This window comes from Mya arenaria, chromosome 16, assembly GCF_026914265.1.
Source record: "Mya arenaria isolate MELC-2E11 chromosome 16, ASM2691426v1".
Lineage (NCBI taxonomy): Eukaryota > Metazoa > Mollusca > Bivalvia > Myida > Myidae > Mya > Mya arenaria.
The window spans coordinates 27340965-27360361 of NC_069137.1; the positions used below are offsets into that span (position 1 = coordinate 27340965).

The 19397-nt window shown below is 37.1% G+C and overlaps 2 protein-coding genes across 2 annotated transcripts; both read left to right on the plus strand.

Annotated features, from left to right (window-relative positions):
- Positions 1 to 3342: 3342 nt before the first annotated feature.
- On the plus strand, positions 3343 to 4449 carry LOC128221530 (adhesive plaque matrix protein-like). Its single transcript, XM_052930135.1, has one exon. It carries the CDS (start codon positions 3343 to 3345, stop codon positions 4447 to 4449), a length of 1107 nt encoding a protein of 368 aa, XP_052786095.1.
- Positions 4450 to 9219: 4770 nt separating this feature from the next.
- LOC128221842 (arylsulfatase B-like) lies at positions 9220 to 18748 on the plus strand. Its single transcript, XM_052930460.1, has 15 exons — positions 9220 to 9349; positions 10019 to 10121; positions 10842 to 10953; positions 11637 to 11688; positions 11942 to 12045; positions 12955 to 13061; positions 13852 to 13916; positions 14582 to 14686; positions 15108 to 15171; positions 15921 to 16018; positions 16107 to 16246; positions 16939 to 16997; positions 17562 to 17673; positions 17780 to 17907; positions 18524 to 18748. Exons 1-15 carry the CDS (start codon positions 9347 to 9349, stop codon positions 18694 to 18696), a joined length of 1425 nt encoding a protein of 474 aa, XP_052786420.1. The 5' UTR covers positions 9220 to 9346; the 3' UTR covers positions 18697 to 18748.
- Positions 18749 to 19397: the final 649 nt, after the last annotated feature.

Genomic DNA, 19397 nt, shown 5'->3' on the forward strand with positions numbered 1-19397 from the left:
AAACTTTTGTGTTTCTATTTTGCAATGCAGTGTTTAATATTGAAGTGTTACAGTTCAAGAAAATATTTTACTTTGGTATGAATCAGATCAACATGGCATAAAGGGAACCAAATTATGCACTGGTCAGTCAATTGTAACCAAGCCCCCATCTTGGGAATAGCGGGGACTTTGACATTCAGTACAGCCAACACCGGCTAAATTCCATGCCATGCGGGGACGAACAGTTGATAAAATCCCCGCCAATGTCCCTGCAACCCGGGGACCCTAGGTAAGGCCAATTACCCGCTATATTTAAAGCAGACAAAAACACCCATGCACCCGGCAATGCGGGGCCACCTGAAAAGCAAAAACACGACCCATTTCACCGGCTATCCCCGGACCTGGGGTGGCCGTGGTTACAATTGACTGTCCATTAATATCACAATTTTAAAGAAAATCTGAAATACCCTACTGTACTGTAATATATTATGTTTTATGCAGAAAGATGACAACTGTGACGCAGAATGCAAGTTGTTTCGAGTTATTATCATTATTTTTCACATCAATATTTGCAACAATTATTAACATCTACTAATGGCACGAAGCAAAACGACGTTATTGTTTTTTGGATTTTCACTAAGTTTGTATTTCCGTGTTTTACTGCAACTTACTTTTAGTAGTGGGTGACCTCTCACCGCATATAGTTCAGTCATTAATTGTATTGCGTTAAATTCAGCCAATATGACCACAAGGTGATGATGTTATTCAATTAATTATTTTTAACTCTCCTTTTAAGCACTAACAATCCATTGTAAAACTCTTGTTTGATGCCTTAAATCCCATTTGACATCGGAAATCCCACGGACATGTGTTGATTCGTCCACCACCTTGGATAAACCTGGTCATTTTGGGTCATGCCATTAACACATCATATTTTCATATTTTGATGATTCTACTTAAAGAGTCCACAGTATGATATATATTTTAAAACATTTCGATAGTTCAAAGTATTGAATAAATTCTGTTTAGCAACAATGTACTTCAGTATTCATTTCGAAACATTTTGTCATTTATGGATTTATTTTTCATGTCAGCTGATCATTCCGAGCTCCTCGGCCATTTTTTCGATACAGTAAAATGGCCGAGGAATTCCGAATGCAGTTTGATATTAAGGCAAAGAACTATTTCCATGTAGAGGTCGATATTGGCGAAATGATTTATCAATATAAATATTTGATTTGAGTACCAATTGTCAATAAATTATACATGACCTACTTCTCTCACTATTCGCTCAGATATTTTAGAAAAAAAACTATGTAACAGACAATTAAAATCAGCTTTGTTATCAAAACAATGATACGAACTATACTGCGCTGATTTTGGCGTGCTTTGCTGGTAGTTGGATCGGCTGATGTGCCTACTGAGGACGGGCCCTGTGGGGCACCGTCCAAAAACCTCAAGTTGGGCGTGCACGGACTGGAAGGGCAGATAAAGGTAGAGCTGGTCCCGCATAGGTCCACAGAGTGTAGAATCTCTAATTCCCGCGCAAATATCACATTATGATACACTAAACAAACACAAAATAAAAAGACTCGCATCAGTTTTAATTAATGAATAAATATTATTAACTTCTTAGTTTTAGTTACTCAAGGAATGCCTAAGAGGTTTTACCTCATGTGGGGCGTGCACGGAATGGCAGATAGAGGTAGAGCTGGCCCCTCACTGGGTTCACAGAGATCATCCCCTCCCTCGCCCGAGCTGATATCACATTCTAAAACACCGAACACACGTTAAATAAAGAAACCGGCATTTTCATAAATACTCGATTTAAAATAATATCCATATAATTGCATGGGTACATTTTTTTAAGCATGACTTGAAATGTGGCATTTTTAATACAAATAGTACAATACGATTGTCAGACCGTTTCATAAAGCGTGAAATTACATCCTTCGCGATACCTCCACAACTCGCAAGTAATATCTAACCTGAGGTAAAAGAACGTAAGCCCAGACATACTTTAATTACAAATCGGACAAACGTTTTGTTTTCAAGGTCACCGCGATCGCGACCTTTGACCATTTGATCTTAAAAGAAATAGGGCCATCTGCTGGTTCTGTCCGATCGACAGACGGACCAATAGACCGACAAAACGTTATGTGTGAACCAATATACATGTATCCGCGCTGATTTTACATACATTCCAATTGTTTCATTAAAATTAAAGTAAAAGTTATTATTAAATAAAGTTTTAATACCAAAGCGATAATCGACTTTTTGAAAATTATAATCGATTATTGCCGATTTCGGGAGCAAAATTACACTTTCGACAATACTCGACCATCTCTAATAAACATAACCAGAATTAGATAAATGCGAAACATATATTTAAGAACGTTATATACATGTAGGTTGATGGAGTTTTATATGCTGATTTTAATTAATTTTGCTTTAATGATAAAACCAAAAATGCGTATGATTTGAGTACAGATGATATAATAATATTAGCCTTTATAAATGTTGTTGTTTTCAATAAAAAACTAAATGGCCACAAATTCCCCTGTTAAAAAACCAGCAAAAATATCGCTTATATCTTTTATCTGTACACAAAGCAAGTGTTTTTGTTTTCAACATTGAAATCAATGAGTTTAACATAATAATGTTACAATTAAACAAATGGTCAAGGGTAGTGAGGGTCAAGGGTTTTCTTCGGGTTCTCCGGTTTCCCCAAAATACCACACTCTCGCGTAAAATCGTGCCAACGAGAGTGATTAATATAATGTTGTAATAACTTGTTTCACAATCGTTGTAAAATAAATATGTTTAAATAAATGAATTAATAGAAGTTTGCTTTAAAACACCGGCATACATATCATGTTTAAAAATCATGTTCAACATACCTGTGTTGATCTGAATCATCAACAATGAATCTTTCAAAAACATTAAAGCCAGTAGTTTTGTTTCTAAAATCTGAAGGGTTATAATAAGACACAGTATCTAACGATATGATAACTCACCGCCGAGAACTCTCCTTCCAACGGATGGTGCAAATATGTTTTGAAGCGTCGATGCCATAGTAGTATGTTAACTTATACTAAGTCACTCTCTTTGGCACGATGTTGCCTGAGAGTGTGGTCTTCTTTTGTAGGGGAAAACGGCGTACCCGGAGAAACCCCATTTGTCTTGCTTAGTGATCATTAAACAAACTCACAAGCGCCCAAGCTGGGAATCGAACCGAGCTCGCCAAGGTGAAAAGCGAGTACTCTTACCACTAAGATTACCGAACAACAGTTACTTTCAACTCACGATTGACCGTTCCGTTACTTTCCTCTTACGATTGATCAATCCCGGTACTTTCCACTTATGGTTGACAAATTCCGTTACTCTCCACTTATGGTTGACAAATTCCGTTACTCTCCACTTATGATTGACAAATTCCGTTACTCTCCACTTATGGTTGACAAATTCCGTTACTTTCCACTTATGGTTGACAAATTCCGGTACTCTCCACTTATGGTTGACAAATTCCGTTACTTTCCACTTATGGTTGACAAATTCCGGTACTCTCCACTTATGGTTGACAAATTCCGGTACTCTCCACTTATGGTTGACAAATTCCGTTACTCTCCACTTATGGTTGACAAATTCCGTTACTCTCCACTTATGGTTGACAAATTCCGTCACTCTCCACTTATGATTGACAAATTCCGTTACTCTCCACTTATGGCTGACAAATTCCGTTACTCTCCACTTATGGTTGACAAATTCCGGTACTTTCCACTTATGGTTGACAAATTCCGTTACTCTCCACTTATGGTTGACAAATTCCGTCACTCTCCACTTATGGTTGACAAATTCCGTTACTCTCCACTTATGGTTGACAAATTCCGGTACTTTCCACTTATGGTTGACAAATTCCGTCACTCTCCACTTATGGTTGACAAATTCCGGTACTCTCCACTTATGGTTGACAAATTCCGGTACTCTCCACTTATGGTTGACAAATTCCGTTACTTTCCACTTATGGTTGACAAATTCCGTTACTCTCCACTTATGGTTGACAAATTTCGTCACTTTCCACTTATGGTTGACAAATTTCGTTACTCTCCACTTATGGTTGACAAATTCCGTTACTCTCCACTTATGGTTGACAAATTCCGGTACTTTCCACTTATGGTTGACAAATTCCGTTACTCTCCACTTATGGTTGACAAATTCCGGTACTCTCCACTTATGATTGACAAATTCCGGTACTCTCCACTTATGGTTGACAAATTCCGGTACTCTCCACTTATGGTTGACAAATTCCGTTACTCTCCACTTATGGTTGACAAATTCCGGTACTTTCCACTTATGGTTGACAAATTCCGTTACTCTCCACTTATGGTTGACAAATTCCGTTACTCTCCACTTATGGTTGACAAATTCCGTTACTCTCCACTTATGATTGACAAATTTAGTTTCGTTTAACCTACAGTCGACCCATTCGGTCACTATCCATTCACGGTCGACCTATATCGTTATATTACACTAACGGTTGACCCATTCCGTTGTGTTTCAATCCAGATTGACACATTCGTTTTTTTACCACTAACGATTTACCCATTCCGTTAATTTCCACTCTCGACTGACCTATCCCGCTACTTTCAAAAACCTATTGACCTATTCTGTTACCCTCCATTCCGTTTCTATTAACCCACGGTCGACCCATTATGTTATGTTCCACTCACGGTCGACCCATTATGTTATGTTTCACTCACGGTCGACCCATTATGTTATGTTCCACTCACGGTCGACCCATTATGTTATGTTCCACTCACGGTCGACCCATTATGTTATGTTCCACTCACGGTCGACCCATTCCGTTACCCTCCACATGCCGTTACTCTCGACTCAAGGGCGCCCAAGTCCGTTATTCTCCACATACGATTGACCCGTTTAGTTACTATTAGCTCACTGTCGACCCAATCTGTTTCACTCCACCAAGGACTGACCCATTCCTTTACTTTCCATTCAGGATCTAACGGGTATCTGACGATGACCTTTGACATGAAGATCAACAAAATCGCACATAATAAATGTTTTAAAATAGTGAGTTGTAAAGCTATTCTATGACAACAAAAAAATATTCTGCTGGTTGTGTGACCGGTTGGTTCATATTGTTTTTGTTGTTGTTGCCGTTGTTGTTGTTGTTGTTGTTGTTGAGTTTATAAAGATCTGCTTCCGCCTATAATGACTGTATAACAGATTGACCCCATCACATCCACAAGTGTGACTTAAACAAAGACAAAGGAGGAATTTTGCTATATTCGCTAAAAGAGTAACTGTGTCCAGAAAATGCAGCGAGACCTTCGATGAATGACATCTAGAGTGATCCCACTTACGGATAAGGTTCCATCTTCTAATCTTAAAGTGACACTTTTATTCAAAATCAATACAAACACATGTTAACAAACATTTTGAGTGACAAGCCTTAAATTTCTTACTAAATTATGCATTCATGGAAAATATCAATTACTGATAACACGATTGTAATCGTGTATTTAATAGCTGAAAACGCAAAAATATTAAATGATTGGTGAATGCTAAAAGATTTACTGTGATCTACTATCATTGCATAAGGTCGAAATACCGTGGTTTCTGCATTTTTCTGTCAAATTAAATTTGTTTTCCTTCATAAGAACCATTGTTTACGACATTTATTCAGCCCTTTTGATATATTAAAGCAATTGTTTTAATTGCGATAAATAGGTTTTGTTAGTAAGAGTGCATCTTTAACAAGTTGTTGTTTTGAACTAGATGCTACCCGTATCTTTGTAATAAATGACTCACCCATTCTAGCCATTTGGGTGATGTAACCAAGCTACTTCAGTTTATAGAGTGACGTAGTGAAGGCAGGTAAGCGGCTTGGAAGGAGAGAATAACGCAATGCTGACCACATTATAGTTAGAGATATCGCATTATTATTATTATTATTATTATTATTATTATTATTGATAGTTTGATATATAATACTTAATATACATATATCGTTAAGAATAATTTTAGACAGAAACACCAAACATTCATAAAGCCTTTTTCAAATTTGATCTGCTTGATAAAGCAAATTATTTGATTGTTGAAAGAATGCAATCGGGAAATACAAAAGTGTGATTTACCCTTACATTTATTTAAACCATAGTTTTAATATCTTATTTCAACTAAATTGGTACGTCTTCAACAATTTCAACAAAGGTCACATGACGTGTAGTGTGGAAGAGATAATATCTAGTCATAATGCATTTTCTTGATCTGACACGTAAGGCAGTAATAATTAATAAATAACGCATCATTAAAGGCCAAACTTTATATAAAGTTTGTTTGGCCTTACCCGACCGACTCACAAAACTACCCTGGAACGGACAGCCGAACGACTAACAAAACTTCCCGTGGCCCGATACACTTTATACTATCAAACTACTATCAGTTACTATTAAAACACCCGACCGACTTAAAAATCAGCCTTTGACCCGACACCCACCGATACCGACCGACTCACAGCACTAATATTGACCCGACACTCGACCGACTCACAAAACTACCCGTGACCCAATACTCGACCGACTTACGAAAATGCCCGTGATCCGATACACGACTGACCCATAACCATACGCGTGACCAGATACCGGACCGACTCACAACAATACCTGTGACCAAATACTCGACCGAAATACCAAACTACCCTTGACCCGATAGCCGACCGACTCGCAACATTTCTCTTGACAGCATACCCAACCGACCCAGAAAGCTACCAGAAACCCAATACCCGACCGACTCACGAAACTACCCGTGACCCAATACAACACCGACCCACAAAACTGCCCTTGACCCGATACACAAATTCTTCAATAAACATAAAAAAATACAAATTAGTTTTACACGTTTTGTTCTTAACATTTTATAGTATAATTCGTTATAGAGTTTCAAAACAATCAATAAAAAAATCGAGAAAAGGTAAAACATATTTTGAAAAGCTTAATTTCATATGGAATATCCAGTGTTTTTACAATAAACACATTTTACATTTTTACAATGATAATATAACATTAACTGAATGCACATATCTATTTATCATAGATAATTTTGATCTTAAACCAGTAATTGAAAATCCCATTTCCTAAACTTCTTGCATGGGCCGTTTAAGATTCATTTTTGCATGCCTTTGGTACTCCATTTACACTGTACGTATGATGAGTTGAGGATTACGTCACGACGGATAATCTTGCGTAGACTGGGTGTGATTATCTGGTCATTGTGCCAGCCAACATCGTTCCGTCCTGGCAACAAATATGCATATATACTACATATTAATTTCCAATAATCATACACGCTTACATTCGTCTTTCTGCCTACCCACCCATGTTTTAAGTATATACCTTAAGCCTAAGTCACACATTCAGGATTTTTACTGCCGTCCTTGATAGGACCATTCCCGATTAAAATGTGTCAAAAGTCTGATCAAGATCCTGTGATTCGTGGCTGGAAATTCAAACTTTTATTAAAATTTGTAAAAACATTTATTTAATCACGACAACATATTGTTCAGGAGGCGTCCCGATCCAGCCGTTTCCAGCAGAATTCGTCCCGATTATCCCGTTCTCAATCCAATTCTGATCCGATTTGTATCTTTGTCATGGTAAAAAACGACCGAATCTGTCACGACATAGTCACGATTGTAATCCGACTAGACAAAATCGGCTGTGTTTCCCGAATGTTACGGGACGCACCTAACTGTCGGGAGTGCTTGGCCGACCTCTCCGCACCATTCCCGATCCGTAGGACTCTGTTACGAACATATACGACTGCGTTCAGACAATGATAGGACATTCCAGATCATTGAGGATAGTAACCCGACTTTTTCGCTTTTCGTGTCGTAGCACTGTCTGATCTCAAACGGGAGCCATAATCGGCACTGTGTGAACGCCGCATTAGACCGTAATCATTCATATATTTAAAGCAATAAATGTCCTCATGCGTGTTGAACATCTCATTCATTTATAATATATTCTCATTATGATATAATTAAATAAAGTGGACTTTTCTAATGATACACGTACAGTACTGTTAAGATTAAATTGATATTAATAGGGTCTAGGCTACAGACCACTGATTAAATTTACAATATATTCTAAAGTCAATTACTCAATTTACATGCGATATAAAACTTATATCACGTGCTTCACGACCCCAAACATCATATAGGGGAAGAAAGTTCCACTTGATTACTACATATTAAACATCGTTAGAAACAAAAGTTACGTTTTTAATAGGAAAACTGAAATTGGTTGAACGTAACCATTGTGTATTTGAAAAAGTGACAACAACATGTACAGGAGATTAAACAATGTGGTGAAAATGTGCACTAACAAACGTAGATCAAGTAGATCTTATAAGTTCAGCCAGTTTTTGAAATCAAAAACAACTCAGCATCAAGACCTTTAAGATAGAAATAGCCAGTTGTCCGACATGGCATAACAATGCTTTGATTCATTGTCATGTGTTAATGAAGATAAATATAATTTAACAATGAGTAAACCATTCCAAATTGTTGTAATTTTCCCTCTTTGAACAATGTAGCTAATCGAATTGCGTGATAAAAATAACGGATCTAAACAGTGAATCAATTCAAAGGCTGATGACCATTAGATTTACCTCAGTTAGATATTGAATACCAGTAAAATATGACGTAAACCTACACGTTTTCATTTATGTCAATATATCAGTTTATGTATTTGTTTTGTCATACAGTTTGACATACATTTCGTACATTTAATATCGTTTAGTCTTTATCGGGTATCGGAAAGATATAGCTAACCGGATTGCGATATAAATAAGACACCCATATTTGTTGAACTTAACTACAGCCCAGAAGCTTTAAAACATCATAAAGCTTTATCATTTAAAACTGGGCCTTTTATTGTAAATGCAATAAACAAATGTGATGAAAACAGTATCACTAGAAATACATTAATTTACAACTGGAATATTGATGAAGTTAAAATGACTCAAATTTAACATATCTTTGCAAAACTGTTATAAACGAGGAATGATAGTGTATTCTTAGTGCTACAAAGTTTGATGGACATGTTTAATCAGCGAAAATACACTTTCAATGTACTTCCGGTGCAGAAATTGTGCCATACATCAATTTTCTTATCGGATAACATTACATACATAGCCTATCACTTAACATGTGGTGGTGAATCAGTGAAGTAAAGAGATGAAATTTTAGTACAAGGAATTATAAATATCTGTAAAAAGTGGACTTTTATATAGTTATACGGCGTTATTGATTGGCATATTTTACAAACCGGCGTCGCTCGATGATATGGTAAGTAAACGTTTAACGCACGTAGCAACTTGCATATTAATGGTGGTACAAATAAAGACAAATATTATGTCTAACAAGGGCCGGGCCAACAACGAGGGGATTACCATGGGGACATGATACCCGTTAACTGAATATGGTTTAAATAATGAACTTAATTTTTTCCACAATGAGAGGGCAGTATATCTCAAGTTTTTAGTACATTGATTTCAGTAAATCAGCAGTCAGCCTATACTGAATTGAATCAGATGAAGCAATTGGTATAAAAAGTAGCTTTCCAGGTCATTGGGTAGTTAACCAAGAAAAAGATGTAGATTACCAAAAAAAATAACGATTGTTAGTACTTGCTTATACACAGAAAGTAGTAATGCGGTCGCATCAAACCACTCAAATTTATAAGTACATACTAACAGTTTTCTTAAAAGAAGTTTTGATCTGGTTTATTTATTTATTTATTTATTTAATTTTTTGTTTGTGTGTGTGTGTGGGGGGGGGGTGAATTTTAATGTATTTTATCGGCGCAAGTAATACTAATAGTAAGTGTCCATCTCTTGCTTGTAGCCAATGCTTTTTTATGTATAAATACTCCTTATTTGATAAATTTACCATGGGATCGGGTTACATAAAACTATACACACGCATTCCATCAATGGATATTGTCTTTTATTTCAGGACTCGTCACCTCCTCTCCTCTTCTTCGCGGTCCTGGCAGGCATGGTCTTGTTTGGGGCTGCTAAACCACCACACATCATATTCATTGTGGCCGACGATTTGGGTATTTATAATAGTTTTGTTTATGAATATCAAATTAATCGCACAGTACGTGCATCAAACTATTAGTTTAATGAAAGAAATTTGTCTCTCTAAAAGTTGTTTAAGTGTTTCATCTTGAGGACATAATGATGATGATGCCACCTAAATCAAACTATTGTTCGTACATCAATAACTTCATTCACTGTATATATAGGTCTCTTATCTACATCACGCAATCCGATTAGCTATATCAGTTTGAGACCCAATTAAAAACAAACATAAACTAATTGTTTAGAAATATATCAAACTAAAAAGCCAAAGCAAAATAATTCGGCGTATTGAAATGTCTAAAATGTGGCATTAAATCATTTTGGGGACATATATTGATAAAGTTTGATAAATGTGAACGTTCAGAACGACGATTGGAGTGTAATTAATAATTTATATACCAAAATCTGAAAAACTAACTGTTAGTATAAATCGAACGCATTTTTATCATAAAATAATGTGTTTATGCTGCTGAATTACACCCCTTTAGGGATATATTTATTGATATATAAAACCGAAATAACAACATTTAATGCCGTAAGTATATTGTTCCGAATTATTGTGACCTAGAGTGTAGATCTGAAACGTAAATTGAACGAATGGCTGACAAGATAAGAGCCAAGAGTTAACATTTATGACAATCTTAGGCCAGTGAAAAAGAATGCTTCATCATTATATGAGTATGTGCTTCCAGGATGGAACGATGTTGGCTGGCACAATGACCAGATGTTCACGCCCAACCTGGACAAGATGGCCCGTGCCGGCGTTATCCTCAACTCCTCATACGTACAGCCCGTCTGTACACCGTAAGTCCGAACATTTCCAGGCGAGTATTATAACATTTTTTATGAATAAAAAGATATGAAACAAAACATAGCAATTTGATTGCAATAATATTACAGAAACAGTATGCTTTTAGCTGATAGGGACTTGCTTATGTTTTGACCCCCCCCCCCTACACACACACACACTATTATCCCCTGTAATGCACCCGAAAACACTTTTCTTTTAAACATCACGTAATAAACAATCACGCAATAACAATTTTGCTGAAATGCGTTACTAACGGTATTCAAAGACAATATTTGAGCTAATATCAACATTTGTTGAAGTCTTCTGGCTATTATTATCTTTGTGTTGATTTTCCCAATGATTTGCCAAACTTTTGTTATTTTCGTAAAGAGTGCATGTTACAAACCATGAGCTAGTCTCTTGAATGTTAAACAGTCAATCAAGCAACTCACACTGTTTTTTAAAAAAAAATTACTGAATAATTTTTAGTTTAAGAAAAATACTAATGGTATTCTATTCATATCTTACATCTTTTCTGTAACAAAGTCTTAAAGGAATAAAAAACAACAATTTTATTCAGAACAAATGTGTACGTCATAAATTTTTGAATAAGTCCAATATCATCCATGGCATTTCAATTCAATTCAATTCATACGATTACAATATGGCCGGCTATATAGCAGGTCTTACTTTGCAGGTCAAGAAATTGCTTCATGACTGGATACTATCCCTTTCACACTGGACTTCAGGTGACCTTTGCCGAACAAATCGATTCAAATACTACAATTATTGTTTAAATTAAATGTTAGCACTATATAAAAACATGTTATACTGACAATATTAACCAAATACGATATTTAATTGTTTACGGTTCATAATGATAATGGGTTATGCATAAATAGTATACGCATTTTAGTGCATCTTTTTAAAAATGTTTCTAATAACAGTATATATCCACTATCAATAATAATTAAGCAATATCTCTGACGCTGGTGTGTCTAGCATGAGGTCATTCACCCGTCCCATCCCGGGTACCTGCCGGCAAACTTCACCACGTTACCCCAGAAACTGAAGCAGCTGGGATACACCACCCACATCGTTGGAAAGTAAGAACCCAGTGGTCTCACAATTAACAGGGTGGATTGTATATTGTCAAAGGCCGCATTAACAACTGTTATGACATATCTGTATTCGATACGAGTTTCAAGCTCCTCGTCGAATACCCTTGATTGATGCATTCCATTAAACTCAATACATAGGCCGGATTAAGGATCGGACATTATTGTGCTAAAGGGGGCAAAAAATAGTGCACTTAAGTGCAATTTATGCACATTATTTCTATTTTGACATGAATTTCACTTGGACAATGTAAGGGGGGAGGGGGGGATACATGGTCATTCTCAATTTGCCCCTGTGTCTGAGTTATAGATGCTATGGAGGTTAACGGAATGGGTGTTTTCAACTGTGTTTTTTTACCATGATCAAAAGAAGAAAAAACAGACAATGCTTTAATTTTATTATATTAAGTAGTCCCTTTTGTTTACAGATCTGACGTGATTTATTTAAGATTTAACATTTAAGTACTGATTCAAATGGGTGTTCTTGCAGGCATTTTCATAAACAGCTATTTCTCCTTCTTTACGGCTTTAAGTGGCACCTGAGAATTTGCAACTGGAAGTACACGCCTACATTCCGGGGGTTCGACTCCTGTATGGGCTATTCAAGCGGGATGGAGAACCTTAATACATATTATAGGCAGATCCCCCTATTCCCCCGTTAGACTTTTTTGTAGAATATGATAGCGCCTTTCCATGTCAGGGTTTTGCGGAGAATGTACGAATATTTCATTTTCACTTTAAACAAGAGGATTAAAAGCCAATATGTTACAGAAACAGATGTGCAGTTCCTCAGTTAGTCCAACTGGAACTGCAGCTGCCTTATAGAACATTTTTTTGGCATGCGCCTGCTTTCAACCATATGATTGTAAAGTGTCTGTAGAATGGTTTGTTTTGCAGATGGCACTTGGGTTTTTGCGACTGGAAGTACACTCCAACGTACCGTGGGTTTGATTCCTTCATGGGCTATTACAACGGCGCTGAAGATTATTTTACACACATCAGAGGTAAAACCAGATAAATAGGAAACGTTATAACGTGATGTTTTATTCTATTGTGACATCGGAAAACGTCTTCGCAACTTCGCAAAAATCATGTGCATCTATCAAGAATGCAAAGAAATACCCGTGGGGTTCAGATATTGTGTAACAATATCTACCAATGAGTTTATGCCCTAGATATTATGAATATTCATGGCCGCAGGTACATACTTATATGAAAAAAACTACAGAAACATGCTCAGTAGTCCAATTTTTAAACACAAGCCCCGTTTAATAGCATAGGGTAAACGCTTAAGACAAAGAACACAAAACCAAACAATCACAAAAAAGAAACATCGAACAACAACACAAAACTCCACAAACCGCACAGTACATATATACTATATATAAAACTAGGTATGTTTATCAAGGATTGTTAAGTGCCACCTTGGAACGGTCAGTAAAATGTAAATTTACTGGGGTTTTAAACCAGTTTACGTGCACAAACCAAGCGCTTGTGCCACATATGAAAGGTTTAGAACCCTCAGTATCCTCTTAATTTGCAAATAAAGTTAATGTAATTGCAACATGGACAAACTTGCCCATGATGAAAGATTAGTTGTTATAGAATATTGCCAGACATTCTTTTCTTGTCCTATATAGTCACTTAACTAATTGGCGAAGATGACATACGCACTTGTACAATGCTCCATGCCGGATATGTTTTAAACAGATTCGTGTTTACAAACATTCTTTAAGTGTTCTGTAAGATAATATTGCCGAAAAGACGGATATAAACAACATGCTTTTTTTTCAGATAATGGATATGACTTCCGGTTCAACACATCCGTGCACCATCCACCGGAAGGAGAGTACTCGGCGGTGAGATATCAATATTATTATGTATCTAAGCCCAACCCTTCAGATTCAAAAGACTTACCATAGGGCTTTGTGTGTTTTTGAAAGACCTGTGGTTGGTGTTTCAGATCGGCGGAGGTATGTTCTCAGAGCGTGATATTCACGTTCTTTAAATGCATACATCTATTCATTTATGGACGTTCGGTTGACGTTTCTACATGTAGGGATAATTCAAAACATGTTTTTATACATGTCTGGCATTGGTATTAATTGTAGTCTTGTTTTATGTTTCCTTGTTTACTTTTTTTGTCAACATTTGTTCATTGAAAGCTTAACGTTTTCCGTATTTTGCATTTATAATCAGTTCTCTAAAATGTGCCCTAAAACCGTAAATAGGTTGTGGTTTTGTTTAAAAAGACATGACGAAACAGAGATGTATTTATTTGAAATCTTGCTGTACTGTACACTGTTTATTTTGGCAGTCTACTTGAAATCTGTTTTTGGCATCTTTGCTATTGATATAATATCCGATTCATATACGTTCTATATAATCGAACATATACGCGTTGCTCTGAACAAAACATATTATTACCTTTTGTTGATGCATATGTTACTAAAACTAACAACACGATAATATGTTTTATTAATTCAAACTGATGCGGACCCCTTTAACGAACGTTTATTTTAAGAATGTGATATCTGCGCGGGCAGTGGAGATACTGGACTCTGTGGACCCAGTGCGGGACCAGCTCTACCTCTATTTGCCCTTCCAGTCCGTGCACGCCCCACTTGAGGTAAAACCTCTCAAACATTCATCTAGTTGCTGGTGTAGTACTAATGTACAACAATACCATTACATGTATCTCGATTGAAAATGTAGGAGGTAGGGAGCCCAGTTTTGGTTAGCACTTCGTATCACAGCCTGAGTGGATGTGATTTTGTTGGCTGTCATCAAGCCGGACAAGTGGGTCAGGGTTATACTTTTATATCAATACAAATACATGCATGTAGATTGTGAAATCAACTCTGCTTTCTGTTAAGGTATTAACGGCTAATGTTTTGCGATTTGGTTCCCCAATTGCAATGTATGGGCTGGATCGCAACAGGTATACAAATGAATCCAGTGTGCTAGCGTTAGTTACTTCATTGACCCCAAGCTGCATCTTTAAGTTAATACCATTAAAATCATTATTGACATGCAATTTAATTTTGTAGGTTCCTGAACGCTATGAAAACATTTATGCAAACATTTCAACGAAAAGCAGGCGTCAATACTGTGGTATGTGCTGTTTTTAATATATATATATATATAATATTTCCCCCACACAAATAAATCTTTCAAAACAAATGACTGCAACTATATAATCTATTTCATGTTATGTATTGTTAAAGCGCGTTTGGAACATGCTATTCTAAGTGCATGTTCCATCAGGGACGGGTCATGGATTTGACGCTTGTTAGGGAAAGGAGAGGCTCAGCAGAATCCATCACGCATAGACTTTGATAGTTGCGCTTATTTAATCTTAACTCTAGCGTATTTTTGTTACTTTTTGATATACCAAACTGGACAGTTTTAAGAGTTGGGGTGAGGGTGTGTGCGGTATTGACAATGTTGAAATATTATTTACAAAATGTCAGGAGAATAAGACTTAAAATATGCAAGTTTGCTCAAAAAAATTAGAAGGGAGTTATCTCTGATACTCATATTCCACTTCGCTTGATTTCTTTTGCTCTTAATATTTAAACTTTTTGGCATCCGTTTGTTTTGATAACTGTTTTTGCTTTTTTGTATTTGTAATAATACATTCCATTGTGTTGTATTGTATTATTTATATGTTTAAGTAATACTTTGACTGCCTGTGTTTTTATTATCAGTATATATAGAGAGTATGAAGGGAATATTTCAGCAAAAAAGAAACAAAAAGGATCATCATGTGCCATCGACTTTCCAGCATTTTTATTAAATGTTTGAGCAAACTTCTGCCTTTCCGAAACATCTTCATTCATTCAACCTGTTGTGTTTTGCAGGCATGGTTTCTGCACTGGACGAAGCGGTCGGGAACATCACTTCCGCATTGAGAGACCGGGGATTCATGGACAATGCTCTTATCGTCTTCACCACTGACGTGAGTGCGTTCGCCTATATGGAGTTTCGATCAATTTCTAATTGAATTAAAAATATGTGTCTATCGTTAATAAGAATTCCATTAACAGAACGGCGGGCCGACTTTCACGGCCGCGAACAACCTGCCGCTTCGAGGCGCCAAGACGACGCTATGGGAGGGAGGTACACGAGGGGCGGCCTTTGTATACAGCGACAACCTCCTCCAGAACGACGGATACACCAACAACGAGTAGGCATACTTTACAACCTAGGAAAGTTTTGAGAGGACATCAACCTTCACTAAAACGTCAAAAACAAGAATTGGTCATGTGATTTCCAATACCAAATATCTCACACAAAATCCTACCTCATTGAGAAATCAGTGGGTCCTAGATTTGGATCAGTTTTGACTCTAAGAGAACGAGTACCACTATAATAAAATTATGGAAAAATTTCGTAGAAAAAGAATCATACGGGTCAAGATCTACATAAGTGAAATATTTTAGGAATCCAATCCACAAATAAACTAATTCGTAGATAGCTACAGTTAATGTTAAATGCTGTTGCCTGGTGGCCAAATAGGGTTTAGGTATTATTCAAAATGAATTTGCTTTCTGGTTACTATAATGTTTAATAAAAGACGTACAGTGTATCATACTTGCATTTATTTTGCAACCAGTGACAGCTTAAAACCCCTAATAGTGTGGGGTAAGCAGGCATCCTGAACTCACATTCATGTGTGTCGTGTTCTATCATAACTTACCTAAAAATTTGTGTCGCCTTTACCCAAGATAACCTATGCAACTTGCCTGGCAAGGGTGAACTTTTATAGACATCAACAGATTTACGGAAAATGCCGAGAAACATATACTTCGGCAAACTTCGGGAAGCCTCACTCTACCGCAGAGTACATCATCCATTCAGTTACTTGTCTATTTATAGAATGATTCATGCTGTGGACTGGTTTCCAACACTTCTCACACTGGCAGGAGGAAAACCAGGTCTATTTAAAATAAGTTTAACAATATTAGACTGGTTTCCAACGGTTCTAACAATCGCAAGAAGGGAACCAGGTATATTTTGAAATAAGTTTAACTATATTAGAATGGTTTACAACGGTGTTTACAATCGCAGGAGGAAAACCAGGTATATTTTAAAATAAGCTTAACAATATTAGCTTGGTTTCCAACGGTGTTTACAATCGCAAGAGGGGAACCAGGTATATTTTAAAATAAGCTTAACAATATTAGCTTGGTTTCCAACGGTGTTTACAATCGCAAGAGGAGAACCAGGTATATTTTAAAATAAGCTTAACAATATTAGACTGGTTTCCAACGATTCTTATAATCGCAAGAGGGGGACCAGGTATTTGGTTTAAATCCGTATGACAAGATTTGCCTTTTTTTAAATATAAACATGTAATATCTCATTTTCTGTGAATGAAGATCTTCTTTGAATTAATATAACAAAATTTATACTTATTATTATATGGTTTGAATTATGATTGAATTTTAATGTTTCTTGTTGTTTTAACATTGTTTATCACGCTTGCACTTTGCCCGCAGACGCTGGTATGGACGGGGTGAACCAGTGGCCCACCGTCAGTTCCGGGGCTCCTTCCGCACGCTCGGAGTTCGTCTATAACATCGACGACATCTCCAAGAATGCAGCCATCAGGTCCGATATTTTGTCTCGTTTATTTCAAAAAGACAAGTTGTCAAACGGTCAAACTGTGAGAGAGCAGCTTTAAAACTAAGATTTACACATCAGGCAAATATTCCAGGGTTGGCCAGTATAAGCTGATTGAAGGCTCTCCTGGCAACCATAACGGCTGGACGCCACTGCCGCCACTAGAAGCTTCAGACATGTTCAATGTTTCCTTTCCAGAGCATCAACTGTTCGACCTTCAAGGTAAGTCGAGAGAGGTTTTGAACTGTTTACAGAATCTATCAATGTTTGCCTAATCGGGATTGGGGTTTAAAGCTGCACTCTCACAGATTGAACATTTTGACTTTTTTTTTTTGTCTTTGAACGAGCCATTTTTTGTGAAAATCCATGGAAACCAGTTATATAAGACTGCTGACAAAAATATGATCGCGGATCTTTATATTTAAGTTCAAAAAATTAAAAAGTTAGTAACGGTTTAAGCCATAAATCATTAATTTTCGAACGGAAATATGAACATGTACGATCTAATTTTTTGTCAGCAAACTTATATTACTGGTTTGCAGATATTTTTGCAAAAATTTGCTCTTTCCAAGACAAAAAATTTAAAAAAAAGTTGTAAAAATGGTATATCTGTGAGAGTGCAGCTTTGAAATGTCGTAGATTTCCACAAGCTGGATTTGGACGGGCTTGATGAGACCGTCTCATGGGAATTAATATTCTTGGTCAAATTTCCTATTCTAAAGACCCTCAGTGTTCCGCCAAAACAAGTCCCACCCAAGGCATCCCAAAGGTGTTCATGTTTATCGCAATTAGTATTGTGTTTTTGTCATATACTTTACTCTTATCATGAATATTACAGCGGACCCGACGGAGCACCATGACATAGCAAGTGACAACCCAGATGTTGTTTCCAAACTGCTTGGCAGACTCAGTTTTCACAAGGCGACCATGGTACCCGCCAACTTCCCGCCCGCAGACCCCGCGTCCGACCCCAAAAACTTTGGTGGCAACTGGTCACCAGGGTGGTGCTAGGGTGGCCCAACATTATGATACTCATTTTGCATGGTGTTTATTTGGAGATAGAGTGTAATAGAAAGTAATAAATGTGTTGCTTTTTACAAATTTAAGATATAATTACATTAATAATATCTGTCATGTGTTCCCGTTCCGGATAGAAAAATCCGACCCGAGGGCACCTGCGTTGCCTGGTAACGAGGCTTGCCCAATCGAGCTATTCGACATCAAAAGTCCAGCTCAAACATACCGGTGTAACCTAACCCGATCGAGCTATCCGACATCAAACGTCCAGCTCAAACATACGGGTGTAACCTAACCCGATCGAGCTATCCGACATCAAAAGTCCAGCTCAAACATACGGGTGTAACCTAACCCAATCGAGCTATCCGACATCAAAAGTCCAGCTCAAACATACGGGTGTAACCTAACCCAATCGAGCTATCCGACATCAAAAGTCCAGCTCAAACATACGGGTGTAACCTAACACAATCGAGCTATCCGACATCAAAAGTCCAGCTCAAACATACGGGTGTAACCTAACCCAACCGAGCTATCCGACATCAAAAGTTCAGCTCAAACATACGGGTGTAACCTAACCCAATCGAGCTATCCGACATCAAAAGTCCAGCTCAAACATACGGGTGTAACCTAACACAATCGAGCTATCCGACACCAAAAGTCCAGCTCAAAGATACGGGTGTAACCTAACCCAATCG